General features: G+C 41.4%; 1 protein-coding gene across 1 annotated transcript in view; it reads right to left on the reverse strand.

The window, feature by feature from the left end:
• Window positions 1-23,043, reverse strand: part of GRV2 (DNAJ heat shock N-terminal domain-containing protein) — a 466,773-nt gene that overhangs the window by 77,833 nt on the left and 365,897 nt on the right. Inside the window, exon 21 of the mRNA XM_089425195.1 lies at window positions 2,845-2,968. Coding sequence (XP_089281321.1) covers window positions 2,845-2,968 — 124 coding nt within the window. The remainder of the gene's footprint in view (window positions 1-2,844; window positions 2,969-23,043) is intronic.

A 23,043-nucleotide genomic window follows, 5' to 3' on the forward strand; every position in this document is an offset into this window, starting at 1 on the left:
AAAAGAGCTCCAATAGCCATCTAAGAAAAAGTACAAATTTCTCAAGAGAGAGATATCCAAGTGTGATGATGATGTTTGATACAAATGAGGTTTAACTCTATTTATATGAGTCTCTAAGAGTTTGAATTAGCCTAAGACACCCCTAGAAAAATTTTAATGTACAAAATAACATAACTTTGGTGACAAACCCATTAAATAGCTCATAAAGTGTAAGATAAGCCATCCAAAATGAAGCCGAAATGATGTAGCAATGGTGTAGGAGGATTGCTGGAAGGCCTAATTGTGTCCTCAAGTGCCATGATGAAGAAGAGGGCTCCATGAATGATGGTCGAGGGGGTGGCCCCTTGATCTCCAAGTAAAACATCATGTGGTGGTCCAAAGTAGCTATGGGGCACAAGTAGTGGTCTCATGGGTCTCCTGATGTAAAATAAGCATGTAGACTACTCCAAATGAGGGCACAAAAGATGGTGCTTCCCTTCCCATGTCTCGAGGATGAGACAAACCTCCTTTGGGCCTCGGATCAGCTGATAAACCCTATATACAATGCTAAGTCGGTTGGAGGTAGTGCTGGTCCAAGTGCATCATCTCGCATATAATGGGTTTCGCATGAGATAATGCTATGTCACATGATGGAAACCCATGGCTCTCAATGCTTCACCTACAAGTGTCAATATGACACTCTGGTGGGCTTGGATCCCATATAGGGAGGCCAAGCCTAAAGTGAAACCACCTGCCAATCATAGATAAGAACTAATGCATCTCTTACCTTCAAACACAATATTTCATTAGTGCACTTTAGTGAATAAGCTTGTTAATCAAGGGCAAAAATGGACACTTCATAGTGGGTTTCCCTTCCAGATTTGGGGCTTTGAGCATGTAATGGTGTTACCTTCCTTGGTAAGAGTAGTTAATAAACCACCCTATTAGGTGTTCCCAACACCTAAAGGGAAGGACATGTCCAAGGTACATCCTTCAAGTTGTAAGTGTCAAATGGATAATGATGAGGAGGATGGGGACACAGGAGTCTCAAGGCCAAATGGTATGGGCTCAAGGGTGGTAATGATGAGGGACGTCCACATATTTGGGCGTATGAATCTAGGAGGGAGCAATCGTGGTACATGAGTTGACTCGACCTTTGTTTTTCCACCATTTTTCATTTGCCTTCTGCCTTTTATTGATTTTTCTTTTATTTTACTGCTCAGAGCTCTAGGGGATGAGAGCATGATGTGTATGATATAGCAGTGATTACCCCCTTAAGGTGGGGCAGTTCATCACCCACCAAGGGTTGGGACATACATGGGTTCCTTAATGATGCAAGGGATGTTCATAGGGGCCCTAGGAACCATGGTGATGGCCACAATGATAGAGGGTAGAGCTCATGTTTGGCTTTTACCCACGTGCTAAATTTTATTGTCCTAACCATCTTTTGCATTTTTTTGTATTATTCTTTTTGTGTGTGGCCATATTTATACTTTTATTTTTATTTTTAGTTGCATCAACCTTCAGGGAATCGTTACAGGACCAATCCAGACATGTGGACAAGAGGAGGGGGATATCAAAGCCATGTGGACCCAATGGTCATGTGGACCCGAGAGGGAAGATGATGAAATAGGGTATGTAATGTGCGAAGAGGAGTGAAAAATTTGAAACGGTAAAATGAGACCACACTACCAAAATCAAGGTTTCCCAAGTAGTGCCCATCCTAAAGCTGTAAGCCAGTAGGGGAAATCACTCAAGACTAGGGTTGAGGATTAACCCCCCAATTAAGGTAAGGGAACAAGACTACAGTCAAAACCCTTCGTCCTTCCAAGTCACCCAGTAATCCATAACCAAGTGTGCCCAAGAAAAACAAGCATTAACACCCGATTGCATAATGAAAAACCATACCTTTAGGATTGTATGGTCCACCTTCAAACATTCAATCTCGACAGATGGGCGAGGGGACATATGACGGGCTCAGGGAGCCCAGATAAACTGAAAAATATTGGCTACACTGGTGGCTGTCAGAGTTGCTGGCTCTTGGCTGAAGACAAATCTAGGAGAAAATTTTCTTCTATGGGGTCACCCACTAGTGGTGGGTAACACTTCCCATAGCTTGAACCAGTGGCACTCATTACCCATGACCATCCTTCTATTATGGAGTTCAGAAGACTTATTCTGGAGCTTGGGCTGTTCAAAATGAGTATTAAGAAGGCAAGACCCTTTTGGCAAGAATGGGGTTGGATTTTTATTTATATGCTTTTCTACTATGCTTTTAGACATCTATATGAGATGTTTCATCAGCATCAACCATTATCCCCAGTCCTCCATGCAAGATGGGGTTCCATTAATTAAAAATGTGGAGGACACAGGTTCATGGGCTTCACAGTGTGTGCTCTATGCAGCTTTCTTATAAGCTGTGGATCTCTGGTAATTTATCAAAAGATTCCATTCAGATCCCAGTTGGCCAAGAGTAGTCTTATGGATGGGCTTTTTCCAGATTGTCACCACTCAGAAACAGTAAAGCATATTTTCTAGGATTGTCCATTTGCCAAATGAGGCTATGTTGAAGATTAGTATTCATCCTTTTTTCAAGACAGGTTGCAGTGGCTTCCTGCAGTTTTTAGTGATGATCACATTCTAATCATTATACCTTCTCTGGTTATCATAGTGTTTGTCTATTTCAACTTTATTTGCCCTTTGATGACTTGCACTTGATAGCATTTCATAAACTCTGGAAGCCAAATTTCCATATATCCTTTTAATCAAATAGATCAGTGTAAATCACCTTAATGTCTTCAACTAGCTTATAAAAGACATGGCCAACATTTCAAGCAAAGGTTTCAGCAATGGCAAAAGACTAACCTCAACTGCCAACACCCTCCCAACGGAAGCTTCAGATTCATTCCATTTCATCTGCATACAAAGTCCATGTGTACCTCCAGCTCTCCAGTCGAGCAAACCTAACAGAACTTGAACCAGGCCAATCCTGCAAGAAAATAAAAAGTATAAGATAACATGAGATAAGATAATTTCATTAATGTCAACAAATGACCATAAAAAGGTCAATGGGACTGCTATGTATATAATGTCGATACAAGTGGGGGCGCACAAGGAACTCCTCAAAAAAACAATATAACAACATAACTAATCTGCTCTAAATTATCATTTGTGGCCATTCATTGGACATTAATAAAAAGTTTCTTATCTAAATCATCAATGATATAGGAATCATCATATGGCTGTCTTAATTCTGTGAATTCCACTAACCTTCATAACTTTACATCAGAGATGTATAAAAGTTAGATCCTTCGTAGGAAAATAGCAACAAATAGAGATATCAATTCTAAAAGGATACAAACCATTTCGTATCAAGCACAAGTTTAACAAAATGACAAAAAACTTAGTGACTTTGCTGCAATGTATAGACATGATTTATAATAAAGTGCAAAGAAAATACATTCTTATTAAAAATTTAGAAAAAGAACTTCAAAGAATTTCCTGTATTTAACCTACTTATAAATATGCATAGTTGTACTGGTTTTGGGGACGGGGGAAAATCGACACAATTGGGAAATACCGAAAATTAAAATTTATAATGGCCACAATGCACTAAAGTTGTGATAAAAAGCCAATATAAGCCCAGCAAAAATTAATTTTGGGTCTACTTTTTGATTTTATGTTTTATTGGAACCCATAAATGGCAATATTGGATTCTCAAGAAATGTCACTTAAAGAAGGACCATGATGATTGTAGCAATGCCATGTGTGAGATCGATGTAGTCACCAATACTTCCAAATTGTTATGGTATCTTGTCACAAATGCTAATATCATGGCATTTTCTAAAACCAAATGAAGGTGGAATTTCATATCCCATTCAAAATTTAGTAGAATTAAAAATTTTCAAAATTTCAATATTCTAGAATTGATGGGATCACAACATTTCAAGATTCAATTCTCAAAATTTCAACGTTCTAGAATTGATGGGATCACAACATTTCAAGATTCAATTCTATGGAGTATGAGGGCATGTGATTGGCATTTAATCAAAGCACCAAGCCCTCTATGTATGTTATTGTTGGTCATGTTCATTATTGAACTCAGCTATCATGACATTAGTAAAAATTTACTCTTCACTCAAGACAACACCATTAATAGGCATTTTAAGATTTTTGTCTCATTTTAATGCCTGGATTAGCCAACTTCATTTATATCTTGCTAAATTGAGAAACAACAGAATGAATGGAATTGGATCCACAAGTAGAACCAAAATCACCATTTGAACTACAACAGGAAGAAATCACCTGGGAAAAATCAACACCATTGGAAAATACTGAGATTTTAATTTTTTTTTTTATAATCACCACGATGCAACAAGTTGTGATCAAAGGCCAATATAAGCCCAAAAAAAATTCTTTTCGGGCCTACTTTTTGACATTATTTTTTATTGGAACCCATAAATGACAATATTGGATTCTTAAGAAATGTCACTTAAAGGAGGACCATGATGATTGTGGTAATGTCATATGTCAAACCGATGTAGTCACCAATACATGCAAATTGTTATAGTAGGTTGTCAAAAATACTAATATCATAGCATTTGCTAAAACCAAATGAAGGTGGAATTTCATATCTTATTCAAAATTTAGTAGACTTAAAAATTTTCAAGATTTCAATGTTCTAGAATTTATGGGTATGGGATCACAACGTTTCAAGATTCAATTCTATGGAGCATGAGGGCATGTGATTGGCATTTGATCAAGGCACCAAGCCCTCTATGTACGTTATTGTTGGAGATGTTCATTGTTGAACTCATCTATCATGACCTTAGTAAAAATTTACTCTGCACTCAAGACAACACCATTAATAGGCATCCTAAGGTTTTTGCCTCTTTTTAATGTCGGGATTAGCCAATTTCAGTTAGAGCTTGCTAAATTGAGAAACAATAGAATGAATGGAATTTTATCCCCAAGTACAACCAAGCACTAGTACTAATGTCCCCTAGGGATCAAGGTAGAGGCTAAAGGATGAGGTAGAGGGTGATACTAATGATGACGAATGTAGAAAATTCTTGTGTCCTGTAGCCCCACCCGGTTTCAGTTTGTTTTACACATCATGTTTAATTCCCACATCCTATGGTTAAACGTTGATATGACATGAATATAAAATTCAAAAGAAACATTGTTAGGCTACCACTACTCTTTCACTTTCAATTTCAGCTAATAAGAAAATTGCAATTTTGGACACTGATTTTTGGTAATCATAGGAGTAGCCATAGGCCTGCAATCCTCCATATGAAATGTCCTCAGTATGTCCCCTGCATACTTGCCCTGACCTAAGAAGATATGCCCATTCTCCTGCCAAAAGATAGTGCATCAATCCCATATTGGTCATCTCGAACTCTAAAATAAGATCTCTCTTGTAGTGCTCAATGAGTCTCTCCTCTCCTATAATAAACAAATCATCCACATGCATAACTAGAATGAGTGGATCCTTGCCAACCATAATGTAATATAGGTTTGAATCTTCATCACTCTTCTGGAAACCCAATTGCTGCAAGTAAGCATCAATCCTCTCGTTCCATGCTCTCAGGGCCTGCTTCAGTCCATATGGGGCTTACTTAAGCCTACACACATGAGACTCTCTCCCCTGCACCTCAAAGTTCTGTGGTTGGTCAATGTAAACCTCCTCTTGTATGACACCATTAAGAAAAGCGACCTTCACATCATTCTGGTGAATCTTCCACGCAATCTTAACTGGTATGGAGAGCACTGCTCTAATAGAGGTGTATCTAGCCATCAATGCAAAGGTCCCCTCATAGTCAACTCCATCTACTTATGAGAACCCTCGTGACACAAATCGAGCTTTGGACTTGTCCATGTTGCCATCTGCTACATGTTTGATCTTGTAAAGCAACCTAGAAGTCACCACCGACTTCCCCTCGGGTCTTGACACTATCTCCCACACATCATTCTTCATGATGGAAGCATACTCCTCCACCATGGCATCCCTCCAAATCTGCTGACTCATAGCCTCCTCGTAAATAGATGGCTCAGTCTCCACAACACTAGCCATAAAGCCACCCAACCTCTCTGGTGGTCTGCTCTCCCTAACTGACCACTTAGGTTTCCCCACTGACTTGTGCTTCATTCAAGGTCTCATAATGCCATCTTGGCTTTCTCTTCCCTGAAGTAGCCTCCTATACTAGTGTGGGAATCTCCTCCCCCGGAGCGCCTGATGATGATGCCCTTGTCGCTAGTGGTAAACCTGTACTTTGAGAGTTTGTTCCTTATGATACTGAAGACTATGAACCTGTCACTCTAGAAGTCGGTGATCCTCATAACCCCTATGTACCTGATCTTGAAACTTGTGGTGTGCTCCCCTATTGACGATTCTGCTACTCTAATGATCATCCTCCTGTGGGCTCCTCAAGGCCCTCTCCTCCTCAAACATCACATCCTGCCTCAGGACAACTTTACTCTTAGCAAGAATATAAATGAGATAGGCCTTGGAAGTCTCACTATAACCCACAAGGATGCCCTTCTTTACAGTGGGTTCCATCTTTGTACTCTTATCCTCAAGGACATGTGAATAAGTAAGGCACCCAAAAATTCTCAAGTAACCAATCTCAAGCTTCTTACTAGAAAAAACGTCCTCAGGAGTCTTACTCCCCAACACTTTGTGTGGACTCGTATTCTGCAAATACACTACAGTGTTACAAGCCTTAGCCCATAAAAAGAAAGGTAGTCTTTGATCATACAACATGGCTCTCATTGCCCCCACTATGCCCCTATTCCTCCTCTCTACCACCCCATTTTGCTGGGGGTTATAAGGCACTATATACTCTCTCTTGATGCCCACTCTTCTACAAAACTCCTCCATCTCATTGGAGGTATACTAGCCACCATTGTCTATCCGCAAGACCTTGATCTTCTTCCCTGGTTGGTTTTCCATGAGAGCCTTAAACTCTTGCAACCTCTTGAAGAACTAATCCTTGGTCTTCATAAAGAAAATCCTGGTCTTCTTGGAGTAGTCATCGATGAAAGTAACATAGTACTCATATCCACTCAATGATACAGAATTCATAAGACCACAAACATTAGAGTGAATCAAATCAAGGTTACCTGCTACCCTATTGTCACTGCTCGGGAAAGGAGTCTTGGTGTACTTTCCCAAAGCACACCCCCTGCACACATCATGATGCTCAATACTAAACTATGGCAAGCGAGTAACCATCTCCATCAACATCTTGAATGCTCCATGGTGCAAGTGGGCCATCCTCTTGTGGCATTACTAGCACAACTCACTGTTGCTGGTCATAGCCACTAAGGCTCTGGTAGGCTGAAACATGAACCTATAAATTCTCCCACTGCAGAATCCAATCACTCTAGCAGAAGCGATGTTGGGTCCCTTGGGATATATTAGTGCATGTCAACCTCGAAACACCACCACATATCCCTTGTCCTCAATATTGGACACTAAAATCAGATTCTTCTTCAACCCTAGAACATATAGGACATTTGTCACTTTCAAAAGAGGTAGTGACTCCCTTTTCGCTCTCTTTAATCTAGAGTAGAGATCTAATCTCCCATTGACCGTTCTTTATGTCTCCCCCTTCATTAATGACCTCACCTAGTCATTTTAATGACTTTTTGTACCTTGTACCTTTTTCTCATAAAATCACCTCGTTCAAGGTTACTGCCATGTTGTTTGATTTTAACCTTTCTTTGGATCCCATGATTTCTTAGTTTTTTATTCTAGTCTTGTCATAGAATGAATGGTTCCCCACAGGCTGAGCCAACATTATGGCTCTGCCACCATTGTAATATTCCAAACTACGAAAATATAGCAAATAACCTGAGCATCAACTAAACTACAGTAATAAAAATCTGAACAAGTGCACAAATTAGAAAACCCCAAAATCTGGGCAATAGTCCCAAGCCATTTTATTAATTATGCATGGAAAATCAAGTACAATAAGATGAATTCCATAGAACCTGGGCTTGCTACATCAAGCAAAGCAAACCGCAGGTGAGAATATGTAGCATCAAGTGTTGGAATTGGCCCAAATATGTAGCTCTAACTGGCCTAGAAACTCCACTATTGTTTGCTAAAGGGAACTGGTTGTCCTGGCCTTTTAAATGTAGCCACAAGCTCCTCTCCTCAAACCCAAAAATACAAAAAAAAAGGTTTAGCCTATCTCCAAGCCAAAGTCGAACCCACAAAATGGTGCAAATTCCTTAGTTAACCAGCAATTTGCCCTGCAATAAGAATGAGGATTTCAGGCCCGAATATTGCTCAAAATTTTTTGTAAAATTAGTTGGAGACTCCTCTCAATAAACCCACAAAAACCCAGAAAGGGTTTGGGTTGAATCCATCAACCCTGGGTGACCCCCAACAAGTTCAAATTGCCCAATTTGCCCAAAAAACGTTGCACATAACTGATACTGCTAAAGTAAGCTCAAATTCACAACTAGAAATCTCTCCCAACTCTAGATAAATTCTCCCATGAAGAATACCTCAAATCTCCAAACCTTATCTCTCCTCAACCTCTATTCCTCCAACCCCTACGCAAGCCTGCCTAGAGGTCCCTGCGCACTTCCAAAAAGATAGAATTTCGGCCCCAAGAATTCTCTCAAACTCAGCCCTGCTAATCACCACAAAATATCCGACTAAATTAGGGGAAATCCCCTGCAAATCCTACTCCTTTGTAAATGATCTCCCCACAAGCAATTCGAACCACCTTTGCATCATGGAAGAAAAATGCACCAGCTGAAATAACCTGTAAATAGGCCTTATGGAAACTCTAAATTGAGTTGCCCAAATTGCCTCACTAGGGAGACACTCGAAGTTCTCCGAAATGAGGGTGGAATTCCCGTTTGGAAATTCCTTGTTCTGAACAACACTGTTGTCTTGGCTAAGCAGCTCAAGAGAACTAATGTTAAATTGTCAAATGATCAAAGACGCCCGTAATGAGAGCCTCCTTGCTCTATTTATAATTGTTGGTCTCTCCCCTTGGTGGCCCCCACTTTCCACTAGTTCACCCCCTTTTTTTTCTCTCTTGCTCCACAAGTGTGCATTCCCTTTTTCTCTCTCTTGTGGCCCCCACTCGCCAATGAGCTGTAATCTTGCCATTTCACCCAAGCTCCTCAAGCCGAAATCATCTCCAAAACTCGAACTACAAAATTGTGCTATGCCTAGCACCTCCCCACTAAACTTCATTAATCTCCTCAAATGAAAAATCAAAATTGGGGGTATTACAGTGCTCCCTGCCAAAAATTGCTTCTCCTAAAGCAATCCCTGAACAAGCACCCTCTCTAGTTGTTGATCCCCACTATTACTGCAAACTATGCTAGGGTCCTAGATGCGTCATTGAATCGTCCTTGACCTTTGCACTGTCATGTCATGAAGGAATCCCTCAATACTAGGATCCCAAGCCATCATGTCCAACGTGAGGCTCCCCTTGCTCCACTCACTATCCTTCTAGGTATAAGTACCAGAAGCCCTCTACATACCATAAATGAGTAGGGCATCATTATCATAATAATGTAGCACTTTGTCTAACTCCTCATGAAGCTTCCCTACCGAGTGGTCCATCTCATACACTCCAAGAGTAAACCACCCAATCCCTGTAGAGATAAAGTCTCGCTCGCATGAGCTTCTCCGAATATCTTCCTGTTGATGCCCCTGCCATGCTAATGAAGTCCCCCACACCATCAGCGAATCACTAAAGCCCAATGGAAGATCTGAATGATCTCCCCTCTAGAGATCGACTCATCCCCAAGGGTAGTTGTACTACCAAATCCTATGATGCCCGAATCCAATGCTAGTCTAAAAAGGGTGCCACCATGTTGTCGTTGCGGAACTTTGACCATGACGATATGCCCATCATGTGCAAGTTGTATCCTCCTCTCTTAGGCCCTGATGACAAAATATCTATAGAGCCCCAACGCATCTGGCCCAGGCATCTCCACCATGTCACGACATACCCATCCAACACTCACCATCAGCAGTAGCAGCAACAAGGAAAACCAATCTTGCCCTGCGACAAAGGCCCCAAAAATCCCCCACATGTCAAACCAAGTGTGAGTTGGGTCATCCTTTGTCCTGATCCCACTCATCACAAAACAGTGTCCCATCAGCCAACCAACTCTCTGGATCCCACAGCTAGAACGACTACGGCATAGCCCTGACAACTATTGGCACCAACCTGTACCTTTTCTCAACTCCCTGTATGCAATCAATATATGGACTCCCTACATCATGAACCAATCTAGTACGTGCGAAATTTCCCTGAGCTGGCCATACCACACAGTGGGATCTATCATCCTACCTCTTGAAAGCACTCCCCAATACTACCTGTAGTCTAAACATCCATCTGCAATTAAGTTCCACCAACTGCTATAGATGCTCTTGAGATACCTCAGAATGTCTCGCTAAAAGGGGTTCATGCATCTCTCTAAGTGTGGGATCAAGGATGGTGCAAGTGTTACCTCTACAAAAGATCGGACTACCCCCAAGCATGCATCCACTAACTCACGCCCTGACCATATGCCACAGCTAGAAAGCCTCTCTCCTAAAGCATTGTGTCCCATCTAACAGTCTCAAATGATCCTCCCGGGTCCTGTTTCTCATGATGCAAGCATCAAGAGACGATATCCAAGTCCCTTGTGTTAGTGTGCAATGTTGGAGAGTTATAAATGGAAGCTCACGGTCGGCCCTGTGATCAACTTGGTCTCCAAATCTAAGTGTGCCAAACCCAATGATGTGCCTGATGCCCACCATCATGCTTTCTGGCGACAACACTTCAACAACCTGTTGTGCACCATCATGCTTTGTTGCACAGAAATACATACCCCTACACTCCTCTGCATAGCACTAAACGTCGTGGAACAACTCCATGCACCACTGGATACCAACGCTCAATGCCATGCCACCATGTACCATAGGGCATCCCATATGTGCCCATGCATCCACCATTGTGATAATAAACCCACCACGATGTGATCTACACCTCCTCATCTGCCCAGGTACACCTCAGTGGCCCAACTCCTCACATGCAATTTGGAATAACGCAACCGTGTCGAACCTTAGTAGCTCTGGTGCCCAATACATCAACGAGAGAGCATTGTCTCCATATGATGCCCTATACGGTGGCCTAACGATGCCACCTCCTCCTACCAACAACGTAGTCTAATCATCCTACAATCCCATGTACACCCAACATGCCATGACAACTCATGAAATGGGGATATTACACTACAAGCTTCAAGATCTTCAAGAGATGCACAGGGACCAGGAAGATCATCGACTTCCAGAGTGGTGAGAAACACCTTCCTTGGTAAGAGGGAGTGTTGTTTGGCCTAGGAAAACAAATGAGACACCTTTTTAGTGGGTGACTTTATAAATTATCAAAGTCTTGTGACTTTAAGTCACTTTGAGGTATAAAAAGTACTTACTACTTTATTATATTGAAGTTACTTTATAACATTAAAGTGACTATGTTTTTAAAGTGACTTTATGTGGAGAAAGGTACAAGGTACAAAAACAACATTAGAGTGACTTGGGAAGTCAGTAATGAAGGGGAGACATGAAAAGGGAGTCAAAGGGAGATCAAATCTCCACCGTGTGAAATTTTTAAATTTGTTGCAGTTAACTGGCTTTTATTCTCCTATCAATTGATTATTTGTCTTTTGCAATTTCTTTTCGGCAAATACTGAATAAAACACTACAGCAACTTCACAAAAAATAAATAAACCACAACAACTTAGAAATTATTGCGCCCACACACACATAACGAACACCAATATGTTTGGACAAATGTCCCTGGAAAAACCCCAGTGTGGGGAAAACCAGTTCTGCAAATGAGTATTTTTATTATTCTTCAACAAAACTTGTGATGGAGAGATTGCAACTGCTTTTCATAAATTGGCAAACCTCCAGAACATTATTCCAGTTACTTCTGCAAGTTGATTTACGCTCCTGGAAGCAAATCAGCGACTCTGATCCAATTCGGCCTCCCTCAAGCTCATTGAATCAATCACACGTGCATCAATGGCACTCGACCATCTCTAGAAAAACTCGTATTGCTAGGAAATCAACTCGGCTTCTCTACAGAATGTTGAAATTTAGGGCAGCTTCGGGATGAATTTCCCTAGCATAAATCCAATAACCCCAAGGAAAATCCATCTTCCCAAAATGATAATTTAATTTGGAAAAACACAAAATTATTAGTTGGCACTCCTCTCATTATTATTTGATGTGACAAATTATTTGGGCAAGCTATAATCAAGGTATTTGGCAAATATATTTAAATATTATCTAGAGAAAACTAAAAGGGGTTTTTCTTCAAGTCGAATTCACTAAATGATGGGTCTCATTAGCACAAAAGCACCCCTTGACTCCTCCAATGATTTGTATAATAAAGATCCTCTGGGGCTTATTAAAACACACCTCAAGCAAGCATCTTCTCAAGAGACCTTTGTCCAAGGAGAGGGAATACCTCAAGATGCCGAAGGCCTTAAAGGAGAGATGAATTTGTGCATGGATGGTCTATTCAAGTCTGAAAAGGAGGTCGAGTATGCTTGGGTTTGAGGACAAGTTGGCCTTAAGTTTGTGCCTTAGCGAAAGGTTTGTTTTGCACATGGTGTGAAGGTTATTCTCTCTGGTTCACGCCCAAGTTAGAGCTCCTTCTATGCACAACAGTTCTTCCCTAAAGTCAATCCAAAATATTTGCATGAATGTGGCCTAGTTTTATGCATTGAGAAGAAGATCGAGACCCTAAAGATGAGGACATATGGTGTTGTTATGTCTCCGCGATAGGGCCACAAGCTTATGGAATTATGTGCAAGAGCCTCAATGAGAATAGAAGTCGAATTATGCTCAGAAGGTTGAACAAAGATCATATAACATAGGGATCGTATTGGAAAATCATAAAGGCAGAAAGATTTTCTTAACTTGATAATTACTTGTGATCTTTTAGTTATCTTCTTATAGCTCTTCCTTAATTTCTTTATGTCTTCTCATCATCAAGCAACTAACAAAACAAAACATGAAGATCAATGACACAAGATGTCAGCTCTCACCCAAGGCAATACCCCTCTTTGATGGGAAAACCCAAAAATCTCTTCTCTTCTTCAAGAACCAAATCAAGTGAGACAACTAAGACCTTTTAACCAGGACCAAGACCTTCCACCATTCACCATGTCAGCGTCTCATCATGACAAGTCAAACTTCAGTCAAATCTTCAATAGTCAACAAAAGTCAACACTCCAAAAAGGGTGAACTAGGGTCTCGGCCCTCTCTGCAATCCTGAGATTTTTGGCCTGCACCTTCGGCCTTGCAACATGCCTCAGTCTACTTCGCACGTGTGGCAAAATGACAGAATTTTCGCTTCTCTCTAGACAAGAGTCTTCTCTTCTTCGTTGTGATCTTTCTTCTCTTTTAGGCTCTTCGAACTCTCTTTTCCACCTCGGAAAATTGCAAATTGAATCTCCACCTCTTTGAGGCAGACATGAGGATCTTGAGGCCAACTTGTAGAGTGACCAGGTCGACTTGATGGTGGTCAAGTAGATGACCATATTACATCAATACAATTTTATTTCTTTGATATACAATACCCAATAAGGGTCTTGACCACACTAACAAGGACATAGACTCATGACTCAACCCTAAAAGCACACAATGAGTGCTTTGACCTAGAAACAGAATAAATAAAGCATGAAACCCATGCTAGTAAATAATTATTTTTTACAAATAATTTTCCTCTTTCTTTCTTTTGATAAATACATTACATCATGACTCAAATACAATTATGAAGACTGATACTAGTTACATTTCTCAACATGCCCTCTTAACTAGGGAGGTATTCATAATTGTTTAACTGATACGAGTTTGACCTCAATTTGAAGTGTTCCAAAACCAAGAAGAGTACAATAGCATACGCAATGCTATGGATACCCTTACAGCAAAGGTATTCTCTCATCAAGGACTAAGGTGTCATATAACCATTTGACACTATAGGTACCATCACGCTATAACCCGAGTATCCATCCAATAGGATATAGATACCATCTAGGCCTCCATGCCCTAACACCAACCCTTACAGGGATCCATGTATCACCACTAAACCAAACCTCCACACAATACCCTCCCTCTGGGATCTAAACATCAACTGAGATATCAATATTAACCAAGCCACAATGTCCTCCCAAGTACCATCATACAAGCAGTTTTATTGTACTTTATCTCTCTCTCTCAACCAAATCAGAGATATCCACCAATCTAAGCATGCTACTAAAATAAATGAACTTCTTGTTGGGAAGAGATTTCGACAACACATCAGCTACTTGTTCATTTGATGGCACGTACAATATCTTCACGACCCTAACCAGTATCAAACTTTCAATGTATATGTTCTTGTTATGCTAGCACAAAACTCCAGGGTCTTCAACTATTCTGATGTTGCTTATGGTCGTTACAATATCCAAACACATTTCGACAGAAGCTTCCTTCTTCAAATTTTCCAGCAGCACCAAATTTAGCCTCTACACTTTTCAAAATATCCAATTCATGTTCACAACTTCATCAATCATGAATAAACATTTGTACTGCATTAGCCTTTCTTTGATTTTATTCTTTCTTCAAGGTCTTTACTATAGTTGTCACCATATGTCCTCCCTCTTAACTTTAGAGATATACACTTTCTTTATCCATGCTTCCTTTCTACTGGGGACAAATTCAGCAACTTCAGCCACACAAGCTCTTTCTTTCATTATCATGTCAACAAAGAACTTCAATCTTTCGGAACATCATTCCTTCTATCTTCATATTGTTGATTTCTAGTAGCATCGGATGTGCTCTAGCCTCTAGATTTTGTAGGGAGGCTAGGACACATGCATTCCACAATAGTCAAAAATCATTTTGGGAAATTCCACCTTGAAAAGGTCTAATTATAATTATTAATTATTTTTAATGGATGCCTAAGTCTAAACCTAGGAAATTAAAATAATGAAAGTGTATTAATTAAACTAGGTGTGAATCTTCTAGAAGAAGATGAGGATCAAGTCGAGATGATCTGAGCGATTGATTAGAATCAAGTATGGGTCGTTGATTGATCAATGAGAAGATTACAAGAAGAGGCTTATGGGCATCTGGAACACACATGATGTGAGATCAAGAGATCGATTTCTTAAGAGAGTAGCGCAGCAATTGCAGGAGAAGTCATCAAGGAGATTTCTTGCAGTGAGGGGCAGGGATAGTTTTTCGATTGTAGAGTTTCCTGATCTAGGGATACATTGAAGAGGAGGCAGAGAGAGATCCAAAAGAGGCAGCGTAGAGCCACGTTGGGCAACATAAAGCCACGTTGAGGCAGCGCATAGGCCTTGAGGATATTCGCAAATTCGCTGAGGACCAAATCAAATCCAATGCCAGGAACCGGGGTGTGAGACCGAAGGGCCAGAGGATAGATCATCCAGCCAGTCGATCGATTAGCCAGAGGGAGTGAGGCAATCCCTAATAGTTGTGACGCAAAGTAGCGCAGTGACTGCGCAGAGGCAGCTTGGGGCTAGCCATTAAATGGCTGGACCAGTGTCGGATCTCCAGTGATAGTGTGAGGTATTTCTCACTAATTCTCTGCAAGTCAAATTCTCTGTATCAGATAGCTAGTAAGACATCCAAAGATTGTATTCAGAAACTACTACATCATAATTAAAACCCTCAGCTGCTGCACTGGTTTTCCCAAGTTGGGTTTTTCTGGGGACATTGTCCAAAAACAATGGTGTCAATTGTGTGTGCCCTATTTCCTTCTTGCTCAATACTTGTTTCCACAGTATTTTATGTTGTGAAGGCTACAGTAGATTTTATTTTGATGCTTATTGTGTAACACTGTAAATAACTTGATTCTGAAATTAACAAGTAGGAGAAATCTAATCAATTGTTGCAGTAGAGAATCGAGTAACTGGTTTTTCACATGGTATCAGAGCACGGGTGAAGCAGGGGAGCAAAGCCAAAAGAGCCCAGCGCAGAGCTGAAGAGGGAGATCAAAGAGCTGCTTAGGCAGCATATCAAATCCCCAGAAGGATTGCAAAGTCCAGTGCCAGGAGGGAAAGATTCTCAAGGAAATATCTCTCTCTGAGTGAGATGACAGAGAGAAAAATTTTCCAGATCGAGATTTGTCAGCGACAGAGGGAGAAGTGCAGTAGCAGCTTCAGCGAAGAGCAGTCTTCAGGGGGGACACAATTTTTCTGCAGCAATTGCTAGGGCAGAAAAGCGTCAGAAACAGAAGAAGGCACACTAAGCAAATTTCTTCCTCAGAGGACTTCCAGCCAAGAAGTCTGAATTTTCCAAGCAAAGCAGCAGTAGTTGTGTGCAGGATATCTCACTCCATAAGGGAGTGTGAATAGCTGGACAACAACTGCCCAGAGCAAAAGAAGAAGTAGTTTGAATTTTTCAGGAGAAATGGAAGCAACAAGATTGAGAGATCAAGATTAGTTGGACGGAGCCTCCAACTATGTGATCTGGAAGGCTAGGATCTCCTACCTTCTAGATGAGCATGATCTCAAGATGTATGTCAATAGTGCGGTAGCTGTGCCCACCGATGCATATCCACTCAAGAAGTACAAGGTTGATATGGCAAAGACTAAGAGTATCATTCTCGATGGAGTTCGAGATCATGTAGTATACCATATAGCCGGCGAGGACACTGCCCAACAGATGTGGGAAGCCTTAGCCACGCTATATGAAGGATCTTCTGAGCAACGGAAGATGCACTTGGAGGAGAAGTTGAGATGCACGAGGATGTAGAAAAGGGAGCGAATAGACACCTTCCTTAAGAGGCTTCAAGAAGTTCAAGATCAGTTGGCTTCAGTAGGGTCAGGGCCCCAACCTACAGAATTTGTTCGATTAACGTTGAATAACGTTTCTGAAAATTGGCAAGTGTTTGTCCAAAGGATCCTGGGCAGAGAACACCTGCCAGATTGGGAACGTGTATGGGCTGATCTGCAGCAAGAGGAGATGAGGCATGACCTGGTGAAGGCCACAATCAATGGTAGTAGCAGTAGTGGGATGAAGACCATGAAGGAAGAGAAGGATGTGGCCCTTGCAACAAAGGGACAGCAAAAGCAGTGCAGGAGGAAGAAGGACATTTCGAAGATCAAGTGCTTCAGGTGTGGCGAGATGGGACACTACAAGACTCAGTGTCCTCTCAAAAAGAGGGGCAAGGAGGAGAAGCAGAATCAGCAAGCTACATCGGCTAATATTGACAGGCTTTCCTCTAGGTTGAACAAAGAGTTTTCCATGATTGTCGAGATGCCTCCAGGGGTGAGGTGGGGTGATCCAGAGTTGTAGCTTCAGAGAGCTATATAATGGACAGGATCCTTGAAGATTCCACCTCTTGGATCAAGAGCTTGCTACGAGAGCCCATAGTCAGCAATAGTAGGATGGACGAATGTTAGGTGGTGTAGTTAGGTGCCAGAGTGACAGATGCAGTCGCTAGTAGCGGTCAGATACTGAGCAGCGCAGAGCTAGTGTTGGCAGCAATGCAGTTGGCATAGAGCAGAGTCAGTGGCAGCGCAGAGCTAGTGTTGGCAGCAATGCAGTTGGCACAGAGCAGAGTCAGTAGCAGCGCAGAAGCTTCAGTCACAGCGGAGAATCTAGCAGCAATCAGAACTCGAACGACAGATGCATCATATAGCACATAGTTAGTTTAGTATTTTGGTTTCTGTTGAATATGTTTGCAATGGCAATAGCAACAAAGTTGCAATGAAGATGCAGTAGTTGACAATAGTTCAGCAAAGTCAGCAGCAGCACGGATGCAGCGCAAATCAAAGTTGTGCTGTAGTTGGTGGCAGTAGAGCCAAACATCAGCAGGGCAGCAAGATGTGTTGCAGAGTTAAAGTGATGCTTCAGTGGGTTACAGCACTAGAGCACATTCTTCGCTAAGAGTGAGTGTTGATTTCTGGTAGCATCGGATGTGCTCTAGCCTCGAGATTTTGCAAGGAGGCTAGGACACATGCATTCCACAATAGCCATAAATCGTTTTGGGAAATTCCACCCAAAAGAGCTTTAATTAAAATTAATAATTACTTTTGATGGATGCCCAAGTCTAAACTTAGGATATTTAAAATAATTAAAGTGTATTAATTAAACAGGGTGTGAATCTTCTAGAAGAAGACGAGGATCAAGTCAAGATGATATGAGCCATTGATTAGAATCTAATCAACGAGAAGATTATAAGAAGAAGTTTGATGGGCATTTGGAACACACATAGAGTGAGATCAAGAGATCAATTTCTCAAGACAGTAGCGCAGCAGTTGCAGGAGAAGTCATCAAGGAGATTTCTTCTAGTGAGGGGCAGGGATAGTTTTCTGATTGGAGAGTTTCCTGATCGAGGATACATTGCAGGGGAGGCAGAGAGAGATCCAGAAAAGGCGACGTAGAGCCACGTTGGGCAGCGTAAAGCCACGCTGAGGCAACGTAGAGGCCTTGAGGAGATTCACAAATTTGCTAAGGAGCAGATCAGATCCAGTGCTAAGAACCAAGGTGTGAGACCGGAGGGCCAAAGGATAGAGCATCTAGCCAGCAAATCGATCATCCAGAGGGATTGGCGCAATCCCTATCAGTTGTGATGCAGAGCAGCGCAGCAACTGTGCAGAGGCAACTTGGGGCTAGCCATTCAGTGGTTGGATCAGTGTCGTATCTCCAGTGATAGTGTGAGGTATTTCTCACTAATTCTTCGCTAGTCAGATTCTCTGTATCGGATAGCCAGTAAGATCTCCAAAGATTGTACTCATAAACTAATGCATAATAATTAAAACCCTCAGTTGTTGCATCGGTTTTCACAAGTTGGGTTTTTGTGGGGACATTGTGTCATGAAACCAGCTCAAAAAAAGATAGAATAGATAGATCAACGCCTTAGAATTCAGCCTCTTCGAGGGGGCAACCTCCTTTACATTACATAAATGAACAATTCTTTGATGATTCAAATCACAAAACCTCCTTTCTATATATAAGAGTCTAAGGAGTCACAATATAACACAGCCGACCTAACAATAATAATATAAAGCCACAAAAATAACAATAGATGGATTCTATAGGGCACAGTAATAACAATATGGGGACAACGGTGTCAATTTTGATTGTGTTATTTCCTTCTTACTCAGTACTTGTTTCCATAGTATTTTATGTTGTGAAGCTTGCAGTAGATTTTATTTCAATGTTTATTGTGTAACATTGTATATAACTTGATTTAGAAATTGACAAGTAGGAGAAATCTAATACATTGTTGCAGTAGGGAATCGGGTAACAGACTTTTCACATGGTATCAGAGCACAAGTGAAGCAAGAGAGCAAAGTTGGAAGAGCCCAGTGATGAGTTGAAGAGGGAGATCGAAGAGTTGCGTAGGCAATAGATCGAATCCCCAGAAGGATTGCGCAGTCCAGTGCCAGGAGGGCAAGATTCTCAAGGAAAAATCTCTCTCTGACTGAGTCGACATAGAGAAAGATTTTCTAGATCGAGATTTGTCAGTTGTAGAGGGAGAAGCACAACAGCAGCTTCAATGAAGAGCAGTCTTCAAGTGGGTCATAGTTTTTATGCAACAGATGTTGGGCCAGAAAAGTGTCAGAAAAAGAAGGCACCCTAAAGAAATTTATTCCTCAGAGGACTTCCAGCCAATAAGTCTGAATTTTCCAAGCAAGGCAGCAGTAGTTGTGTGCATGATTTCTCACTCCAGAAGGGAGTGTGAATAGTTGGACAGCAGTTGCACAGAGGAAAAGAGGGAGCAGTTTGGCTTTTTTAGGAGAAATGGAAGCAGCAGGATTGAGAGATCAGAGCGGTTCAACGGAGCCTCCAACTATGTGATCTAGAAGGCTAGGATCTCCTACCTTCTAGATGAGCATGATCTCAAGATGTATGTCAATAGTGCAATAGTTGTGGCTGCCGATGCAGATCCACTCAAGAAGTACAAGGTTGATATGGCAAAGACTAAGAGGATCACTCTAGATGGAGTTCGAGATCATGTAGTATACCATATGGCCAACAAGGACACTGCCCGACAGATGTGGGAAGCCTTAGCCACGCTATACGAAAGATCTTCTGAGTAGCGAAAAATGCACTTAAGGAGAAGTTGAGATGCACGAGGATGCATAAAGGGGAGCGAATAGACGCCTTCCTTAAGAGGCTTCAGGAAGTCCGAGATCAGTTGGCTTCAGTAGGGTCAGGGCCACAACCTGGAGAATTTGTTCGAGTAGCGTTGAATAGCGTTTCTGAAGATTGGCAAGTGTTTGTCCAAAGCATCCTGTGTAGAGAACACCTGCCAGATTGGGAATGTGTATGGGCTAATCTACAGTAGGAGGAGACGAGACGTTACCTAGTGAAGGCCACAATTAGTGGTAATAGCAGTAGTGGGACGAAAACCATGAAGATGTTACCTAGTGAAGGCCACAATCAGTGGTAATAGCAGTAGTGGAACGAAAACCATGAAGGAAGAGGAGGACGTGGCCCTTGCAACAAAGGGACAACAGGAGCAACGTAGGAGGAAAAAGGACATTTCGAAGATCAAGTGCTTCAGGTGTGGCGAGATGGGCCACTACAACACTCAGTGTCCTCTCAGAAAGAGGGGCAAGGAGGAGAAGCAGGATCACCAAGTTGCATCCGCTAATATTGATAGGCTTTCCTCTAGGCTGAGGAAGAGTTTGCCATGATTGTCGAGATGCCTCCAGGGATGAGGTGGTGTGATATAGAGTTGTAGCTTCAGAGAGCTAAAGGATGGGAAAGATCCTTGAGGATTCCACCTCTTGGATCAAGACCTTGTTATGGGAGCCCATAGTAAGCAGTAGCAGGATGGACCAGTGTCAGATGGTGCAGATATGTACCAGAGTGACAGATGCAGTAGCTAGTAGCAGTAAGATATTGAGTAGAGTAGAGCTAATGTTGGCAGCAGTGCAGTTGGCACATAGCAGAGTCAACAGCAACGCAGAGCTAATGTTGGTAACAGTGCAATTGGCACATAGTAGGGTCAGCAATAGCACAGAAGCTTCAATGAAAACGTAGAATCTAGCAGTAGTCAAAACTCGGACTATAGATGCATCATACTTAACACAATTAGTTCAATGATTTGGATTTTTTCCATTACAGATGTTGCAATGGCAGCAACAACGGAGTTGCAGTGCAGATGCAGTAGTTGATAGTATTTCAACAAAGTTAGCAACAACACGAATGTAGCGCAAATCAGAGTTGCACAGTAGTTGGTGGGCAGTAGAGCTAGACATCAGCAACGTAGCAGGAGGTGTTGCAGAGTCAGAGTGATGCTTCAGTGGGTTGCAGCGCTAGAGAACATTCCTCGCTAAGAGGGAGTATTGATTTCTAGTAGCATCGGATGTGCTCTAGCCTCTAAATCGTTTTGGCAAATCCCACCCAGAAGAGGCTTACTTAAAATTATTAATTATTTTTAATGGATGCCTAAATCTAAACTTAGGAAATTAAAATAATTAAAGTGTATTAATTATACTAGGTGTGAATCTTCTAGAAGAAGTCGAGGATCAAGTCAAGATGATCTGAGCCATTGATTCAAATCTAATTTGGGTCGTTGATTGATCAATGAGAAGATTATAAGAAGAGGCTTGATGGGCATTTGGAACACACATTGAGTGAGATCAAGAGATCGATTTCTCAAGAGAGCAGCGCTGCAGTTGTAGGAGAAGTCATCAATGAGATTTCTTGCAGTGAGGGGCAGGGATAGTTTTCCAGTTGGAGAGTTCCCTGATCCGGGGATACATTGCAGAGGAGCGCAAAATGACGTTGGGCAACGTAAAGCCACACTGAGGCAGCATAAAGGCCTTGAGGACATTCGCAAATTTGATGAGGAGTAGATCAGATCCAGTGCCAGGAACTGGGGTGTGAGACAGGAGAGCCAGAGAATAGAGCAGATCGATCAGCCAGAGGTAGTGATGCAGTCCCTATCAGTTGTGACGCAGAGCAGCGCAGTGACTACGCAGAGGCATCTTGGGGCTAGCCATTTAGTGGTTCGATCAATGTCGAATCTCCAGTGATAGTGTGAGGTATTTCTCACTAATTCTCTGCTAGTCAGATTCTCTGTATCAGATAGCTATTAAGACATCCAAAGATTGTATTCAAAAACTACTTCATAATAATTAAAACCCTCAGCTGTTGCACCGGTTTTCCCAAGTTGGGTTTTTCCGAGGACATTGTCCAAAAACAACAATGTCAATTGTGTGTGTGTTATTTCCTTCTTACTCAGTTCTTGTTCCCACAGTATTTTATGTTGTGAAGGTTGCAGTAGATTTTATTTCGATGTTTATTGTGTAACACTGTAAATAACTTGATTCAGAAATTAACAACTAAGAGAAATCTAATCAGTTGTTGCAGTAGGGAATTGGGTAACCGATTTTGCACACATATAGCAACATGGTCATCTAATACAGCTCCTTTTTCCATCTTGCTCAACATCATCATCAAGTCATCATAAAGTACGAGGTAGGTAAGCATCTTCAAGATCTTGAAGACTATGTACTTGCAAACCTTCATCAACAAGTACAACCAAGCATACATGTATAGGAGCATGAAGTCAACTTTATCAAACTAGGTTAAGCATGTCATCACAATGGGAGCATCTAGGGTTATCAAATAAGAAATCAATCCAAAACCTAAATTTGGTTAGGTTTACAATTAACAAGGGTTACACCTTTCATGTCCCAAACTTCTACAACTTGCTAGGGTTTTGTTACAAACCCTAGATTTCATCATCAAGACTAAACAACTAAATCAAGTTAGGACTTCAATCATAGTGAAAAAATTTCACATCTAGGGTTTCATTATCATGCCCTAGAATCTCATATCAATCTCTACTAGGGTTTTTGTCGTAGACCTTAGGTATAAACATCAAAACTTCAATGTTTGATATTCAAGAATTTTGGACCAAGCTAGGGTTTGAATGATACAAAAGAAAATACACCTAGGGTTTCGTTCCTAGGATCTTTCATTAACTATTACAAGGGTTTTGTCATAAACCCTAATTCATCAAACCCTAAAAATATAGGGTTTCATCA

The sequence above is a fragment of the Pinus tabuliformis genome, chromosome 6, assembly GCF_031772625.1.
Source record: "Pinus tabuliformis cultivar Carrire ecotype Pingquan chromosome 6, CPIR1, whole genome shotgun sequence".
In the NCBI taxonomy this organism is placed as follows: Eukaryota; Viridiplantae; Streptophyta; class Pinopsida; order Pinales; family Pinaceae; genus Pinus; species Pinus tabuliformis.